Raw genomic sequence first — 7,955 nt, forward strand, 5'->3', positions numbered from 1 at the left:
TGTCTCCATAGACTACTTCTCCTTTAGTTCTTGCATCGTTGCTTTTTACGAGTCATCCCGTGTCGACTCTCGAAATTAGAATTCGAATGACTTGGAAACTATATGAATTTAAATAACGAAACTCGATATACTGAAACAAACTTGAATGACATGATCAATACATGTCACAATGTTTCTTGTTCCATTACGTATTCTGTCGTACGCATTTGATATATTAAAACATTATATAACGTGTACATATTTTCATTTACATTGTACGAAGCCAATCTGATAAATACGTCACAGATTTAATGCATTTATAATATTTTTGAACGTATATGTATATGTATATTGCAATGAAATGGAAAGTTTGGTTATTGGTTTCCAACCTAGTAGACGTATCGATAAAGTAAATAAAATTTTTGTTTATTGTTGGGTTACGACATTTAATATATAAAGATTTAAACATGCATAAACATTCGCAGACTACAAACGAGAAAAGAAACAATAAGGGATGTAAAACCATTTCTTAAATTCGGACCAGTGTCACGAGGTGTCGTGCTTTACTGCGTCCCACCAATCGGCTTCCCACCACCTTCCGATCGTTATACATAACATCAGTTTTTCCAATAATTTCATTCAAGAATAACACGGTAAATCAGCGTATCGAGCAACAAAAAGTTGAACAAATTTCTGATATATCCGACATTGCAAAAATTTATTTACAACACATCTTTAAAGTGTTATAATCAATTCTACGAAGCGAGCCGAGAATAGTCGATAGAGAAGCGCCGTGATTGGACGGAATAGGTCACGTGAATGAAAACGCTGTCGATCATTGGCCGAGCCTGAATAGAGGGGACCGTTCATAACCCTTAAGATAGACTTGCGTCTTCACAAAGGCAAGAGACAGTGTTGGAGAAGGATCGTGCTTAGGAGCACACAGTTTACGAGTTCGATCGCAGTATCCGGTTTCAGAGAGTGCGTTGTGTGAGTCGGCGAAGCGAAGAGGAAGAGGTTAAAGTGAGAGAAAAACGAAAAGGTGCGAAGGTCCACGGAGATTGTTCATGAGAGAGAATGACCATAAGCTTTTTGCCCAAGGATACATATAGAATGAACGTTGTTTAGTGCGCGTGCATGTACAGTCACGTACGCGATATTACGATACAAAGTTAAATTTCACGTTTACGAATATATGTGTACGTGCGCGTGCGTGCGTGTGGGTGAAAGGAAAAAATTGGAGAAGCTTCGTTGCCGAACGGTGATTCGTGTTGCGTGAGGAGTCCGTGGAGGCAGCGAAAACAAACAACTCGTGTCCGCCATCTTGCGCCTCTCCAGCTGCGTTGAGAAGAAGTGGGAGAAGTCAGACGACGCGTGTGTTTTCATTTCGTGGGGCGAAAAAAAAAGTGTAAGAGGTGGCCAACGGTCACCGAATGTGGTCAAATTCGCAAAAAACAGGAATAGGGAGGACTGCGAGAGAACTCGAAACGAGCGGGGCGAGGTAGCATTGCGCTCACAGAGGAGGTTCGTGGGGGCACCCCACCAAGTTTATTCCTCCGCGTTCCCCCTACCCTTTTGCCCTGGATCCCGAGATTATTGCGCAGTTAGAAAAATCACTGAACACAAATACCACCGATAACTTTTTCGTTTCATCTTTAAAAAGTGGCCCGCGAACATAATACGGTAAGCTTAATTGTATATATACTGTGGTTAATTACGTACCGTTTTCCTATACAGTGCCGGTCAAAACAAAGTTTAAAATTCATATTTTTAACATATGTAGTACTTATTGAGTTGGTCGTGAAATACTTCCGTTATAAACAATGAAAAATTATGTTTGTTTTGTGCTAATAACATTGTAAAAGTAATAGATCTGATAAAACTATTCTTATATATCTGTGTTAGTAGCACATCTAATGCAGTATCCACATGAATGCAAACACTGATAGCGAATAATGTTAATAGAAGTTATAAGTAAATCTACTTGGTAAGGTTTGCAGAAAAATACCACTACTGGTAAATAAAATTTGATCCCAACACAGGAGCAATGAATTTTTAAAATACTTTTCCAATTCTGAAGAGGATCAAACTTCCAAAAGAAATTTCTTGTGTTTAAATATTTTAGAATAACAGCTACTTTTTCAAGTAGTGAACTATGTTTTCAACAATTAATAGCTAGGTGAGCAATATTTGAAGTTGGAGAAAGTAAACGTTCATTTAGTATGACTACCATATGGTAACTAACATTTAAATAATTGTTTACAAATAGTATAAGAGGCTACGTTTCAATATACTCTCTATATATATAGTCATACTTAGTGCATTCATTGTTTATGTTTATTCTTATGGTTGTAAACAAAATACATATATACTTTATAATTTTTATATGTACTCGTACTATTGCTTTGACTTTACATAATGTATATTTTTGTTAGAAATCAATTGTAATCGTAAAGTCTGTTTTTCTGTTAATTTATATTTGGTTTTGTAATGTTAACTTGTTTTTGTGTTAAACTTTCTTATGACTATCACTGTATTTGCAAGAATTCTGTTTATTAAATTGTGTCCAGACACAAATTACACATGGCAACAATTTAATAAGTACAGATTAAATAATAGTGACAGTTAATCTGTTTAGATTTAATGAAAAATATTACACTCAATGATAACACCCAATATCTAGTAAAATAATCTTATCAGTAAACTATACCAGATCTGTCTGATAGAAATGAATTTTCAACAGAAAAATAAAAGTTTTTTATCATTTAGTCTAATAATTCTTAAGGTGGTAATATGGTGAAATCACTTGAAATTTATCACACGATCGATTAAAAGTAATTATGAAAATTTTCGTAAACGGCTGATCGTCTAAAAATAGATGTTTTAGACTCTTTGTCCGTAGTAAAATTTTTGTAAACACGGACGTGACATAAATTTTTTGAAACTTTATTCCAAGTATTCAACATTACACGCAATTATAAATATATAATAATACTTTTGCAACTTTTTTCCCTGAAATGGACAGTGATGACGTTGACCGTAGGCAGCAGTCTGTAAAGAAAGTCGCCACTCGATACTGTGTTATAAGAGCTGTTAATAGCACATCAACATAATAGAACAAGAATAAAATACCGAAAATAATACAACAGGATTTCATTATACATTCAAATAATAATACATAGTTAGAAGAAAACCAAGTTTTTGTAAAAGATTAGGTACTAAAGAGGACATAAGTATTAATAAAAACCAACTCTTCTACGCCAAATGTTCCAACAAAAATAAATTTTTCGTGTTTCTAAAATCTTTAATCAATTATCATACGGTTCATTATTCACGCCTTCATAGACTAATGTCTAGAAACAAAAACTACATGAAGATTTACATTTATTTTTATCGATTTCACTACGTTAACGGTAAAACAATGATTCTATTGAACTTTGTCAATTTGCTCACGTTATTCCATTTTACAAGTCGCAGGTATAAATATTTTTATTTACAATGAAAAAATCGTTTATTTTACTTCGTTCTTGACTTTGACGCAAAAAAAAAAAAGAATTTTTATCATTTCTGGGCCCCGTGATTCCAATTCGGTTGGGCACGAGATACGACGTTGCGACAAAGTTGATATAAGAAACATGAATTGACTTCGTTGACGATCCTTATCGTTTTTATCAAATGGTGTCGGACTTCTGTTTTAATGAAGCCTTTTAAAAGCAAACGAGATTAAGACCGAAATGATTCGTTTTTTGCAGAACGGGTTGGTTGACTTTGTGAGTGACAAGGAAGGTCGAAATCAACGACGACGGAGAAGCCATGACGAATTCGGCGCCGAAACTGAACAACAAGGTTGAACGGCACGGGTCACCGAACGTCGGTGTCGAGCGGCACCATCATCGCTCCGGCGCGATCAAGTCGTCGACGTTCTTCAACGGCGGACGATCGTACGGCAGGAATTCTAGTGGTCGATTGAACTGCAGTCCACACTGTTCGTCCAAGAGCACAAGAAATTCACCGCTACGGTACGAGTACAGTCCACGGGGAAGCCCGACGAACAGCTTCTACGCGGGTGCAAAGTTTTCCGAGCCACCGTCACCGGCCAGCCTTCCGAAACCGCCGAGCCATTGGACCACGAGACTGATGATGACCAGTTGCCAGCAAGCCGACAGGAGTTGCGATATCTCGAATCATCTGAAGATGATATTAAACGTCCAAGCCTGATACCCAAAGACCAACAGAGGACCGTTGCACACTGTGACAACAAGCTCCTAAAAAAAAGCAAAAAACAATTTGAGACAGGCCCGCGATAATCGTCGTCGTACCTTCGCCAATTGGATTTAAGGATGTATTTTTTCTCTTGTACGTGATATATCAAGCTGCTCGTTCCGGGAATACACATACAACATAAAGAAAAAAAAACCCCACACCAAAAGGATAAAGTGTTTAAACACAAGGAACAAACGCGCGATAACACAATCTTCAAGCAAAAGACGATACGAGTATATTAAACATGCAACTAGTTCAGGGCACCAGTGTCTTCGGTTTCACGGTATGGGATGCTGAGTGAAAAAAAAAAAGGAAAAACAAAGAAACGAACCATTGTATTTGTTCTTTGAAGCTATTATACAAAGCATACGAAAGAAAAAAACATTAAGGGGATAATTGACGCAGGTGCGTCTGTCGCCGCGAACCGTGATTCAAGTATATGATAACTTGTAACGATTCTATTATGCGCCGTCTATGAGGATATAAACGTATGTATTTTAGATTATTATTATATATGATTAACTTGCAGAGACGCATTACACGTATACACATACAACAAAAAAAATACACACCACACATACACATACACACATATATACACTTAATATTATATGTTTGACGAAATGGTACGAAGACACAGGCAAAGCTGCATTAGCTATTTTTAGAGACAATAGCTATAATCGATTTTGTTTTCTCTTTTTTTTTCTTCGTTTTTTTTATTTTATACGGGTCAAAATTGCTACGACGTAGCGCCGTCGAACATTGAGATATGGTTTTATTCTTTTCTATTACGTCCGGAATTCTTTCTAAAGTAATTCTAACAAATCTTTACAATGGTTTTGTCATAGAACTTATGCTATCACTTCTTTATTTGCCAGGAATTACTTTAATTACTTACACATAGATGGTAAACATTAAGTGTCGCATATATTCATCTACTGCTCTTTAGCATAAACTCTAGGTATCAGTTCAGTATGTCTCTGACTAATGACTATTAATCGATAATTAATTTTGTCGTTCTCAGTTTCTGTTAAGGTTTCAGTGCTTTTGGTGTAATCCATAAGTTCGTTGAGAATCTTAGGGGCATAATCAACTTGTCCTCGCAAGATCGATTCCAAGTGAAATTTTTCGTTTCTATTTATCTTGCTTATTTTATCGAAGGTGTTCTTATTCTTTTTTTTTTTCTTCGCAGCTTTGCAACACTTCTGCAAAGTAATACGATAAGATATAAATGACGAGTTTTCCTATGTGTATACAGATGAGATTAATTCTCTGGAATTCGAGAATAATTCATTGATGAAGGAGTGAAATATGTGATCGAGCGAATGAAGTGATGAAGAACATGATCTGATATGTATGTTTGATGTATGTGTAATAATTTCTTTTTTTTTTTTCTTTCTTTCAGAAAAGTTCATTATCGAGCAATAACTTGCGCTTAAATTAACAGATTTTTATGATGAATTCTTACACGTGACAAATTCGAAATTAATTTTTACATAATCTATTAAGGTATAACAAAGAGTTTGTCGTTAGACTATCGCTAAGACTCTTCTTCTTCACCTACGGACTTGTGGTTTCCATTGGAAAGGGGAAACACCGTCTACGGTTCTTTCTAATCCGATATTAGACAAGCAACGCGAAGTCAGACAAATTTTTCCCCTCGTTTTTTGTTCAGTCCAAAATGGAACAGGTAGCTAACATTTGGAACACGAAAATTCTCGTTCGTTTAACGCCGACAGTGAATTGTATATTTTCTTTTTATTTTTATTTTTTATTTTCGTTCCAACAATGTCGCGCCTAGTTTCGACTGTGCACATTATAAACTAAACTCTTGACAACGATAGTTTAATTTCTTTGCACAAAAAATTTTCGTTTCCTTTCTCTTGACCCGGAGCACCACAAGCCCCATTTGAACGCATCGACTGACCAAAATTACTTTTGAATCGGTGTTTTAACATGATACACGTTGGATTTTTTTTTTTCGTTTTATTCGGAAGCAGATAGTTTTTTTTTTAAATTACGTCGGTATTATTCTTCCCGTAGAAATACTTATTTTCTTTCTTTCGCGTAAGTTAGTTTGTAGGCCGAATTACGAGGATAAGTTGTCGGTGTATGATATGCAGATCTCATCCAGTGTGCGTCCGTGTGCATGTTGTGCGAATGTCCTGTCTGTCTGTCTGTTTGCGTGTGGGAGTGAATGGGAGGAGATAGGGAGAAGAACAAAAAGACAGCAAAAACGTGCAATTTCGAACTTTCGATTACTTTCTCTGTATTTGTAGTCCTGTAAGGTGAAATTTTTAAATCGTGTATCTGTAGCATCTCTCTGACCACCATCGGCACGTCATCGTCGTTGTCGTGCCATGCGCGCGTGAAAATAGCCGATAGGAATTCTGATGTGAAGTCCGACGAGAGTTTCCATTGGTTTCTCTCGATCGGCAACCGGTTCTCTTGTCAGACACACACATATACGATCTTTCCTCTCTGCCCCTCGATCTCTCTTGTTCTCCTTTTTTTTTTCACGATCGGCGGTCGGTGCCGTGCACCGGTTCACACCAAAAGATCAGGAGAACAAAACTCTATCGAGGGGGGTGGGGGGGATTGAAAAAAGAGAAAACATCCGCGTCTTCGTTCCTCTCACTTTCGTAATTCGATTATTCATAGTCGTACGTTTCTTAATTTGTTTCTTCCCTTCTTTCGTTTTAAATTCTTGCGTAATTTCTTTCGAACACTTCTATGCGTATTACCTTAACCCCCCCCCCCCCCGGGGATTTTCTCTGTTGGCTTCCGCGTTTATTTTCGAATCTTACGAAAGGGTAAACAGTTCCATCGGCGTCAACGGGGCGGGGGACCATTGCGCAATCGTTTCTGCTCTGGACGGTAGGGGGGTGGAGTCGTCTACAGATGGAAAATATCCCGAGTAACGTGTTTTTTTTCAGCGATTCTTTCCAGAAACGCTGCTCGATAATCGATAACACTCCTTTTTTCTTTTCTCTTCGGTAATATACTTTTCGTGCGTTTCGTCCGTGACAGATGGTGCGTGTGTCCCTCTTTCTATTTGGCCGCCTACAGGCGCTTCAGTATTTGTCCAGTGAACGATCATACTTCAGGCATACCACACGGGGAATAACCGCGTGAGAACGCCCGTTAGTCTTTAAAATATGATAATTGTAAATACACGTGCCAGGGATCGTTTGAAAATTCTTTGTACGAGCCTTTGTGAATATAATTCTCCAAAGCTCAGCATCGGGCGCGAGGTAAACGAATTAACGAAACAAAAAAAAAGAAAAACATACACACACTGCCGTCCTGTGGGTGATCGGTGAATTAAGGGGAGCCGAGGCGAACCGTTGATTAGGTGTGGTGGTGATCGCACAGACGCGCATCAGTTTTTTTCGAATCGTGTATATATATATAGAACGACGTGGAAGGGGGATGGGTGGGGGGGTGTAATATTGAACAGAACGCGTGTATAAAAAGTGTCCTGTAAAAATTAGTGTACATACGAACGAAGTCGAAAGCCAACGGGGGAAGGGGGGGCACGTGTATCATGTATATGTACATATATACATATTGAGAGCGTAGAGATTGCGTGTGTGTGTCCTCGGTGTGGCAACGGCGTTTTGTTCCGTTCGAATCGAGATTGCGTGTGCCTAAAGGGATAATTCGAATGTTCAAAGTTGCAGCAATACGCGTATTACCTGCTCGAGTTTCGC

General features: G+C 37.9%; 1 protein-coding gene across 1 annotated transcript; it reads left to right on the forward strand.

Moving 5' to 3' along the window:
* The first annotated feature begins 891 nt into the window (after positions 1-891).
* On the forward strand, positions 892-5,035 carry LOC107191169 (proline-rich nuclear receptor coactivator 2-like). Its single transcript, XM_015580139.1, has 2 exons — positions 892-1,662; positions 3,732-5,035. Exon 2 carries the CDS (start codon positions 3,793-3,795, stop codon positions 4,195-4,197), a length of 405 nt encoding a protein of 134 aa, XP_015435625.1. The 5' UTR covers positions 892-1,662; positions 3,732-3,792; the 3' UTR covers positions 4,198-5,035.
* The last annotated feature ends 2,920 nt before the right edge of the window (positions 5,036-7,955 follow it).

The sequence above is a fragment of the Dufourea novaeangliae genome, unplaced genomic scaffold (assembly GCF_001272555.1).
Source record: "Dufourea novaeangliae isolate 0120121106 unplaced genomic scaffold, ASM127255v1 scaffold241, whole genome shotgun sequence".
Classification (NCBI taxonomy): Eukaryota; Metazoa; Arthropoda; class Insecta; order Hymenoptera; family Halictidae; genus Dufourea; species Dufourea novaeangliae.

What these genes read in the sequence shown, in the direction of transcription:
- LOC107191169 (XM_015580139.1), top strand. Translation starts at nt 3,793, where the DNA reads ATGACGAATTCGGCGCCGAAACTGAACAACAAGGTTGAACGGCACGGG.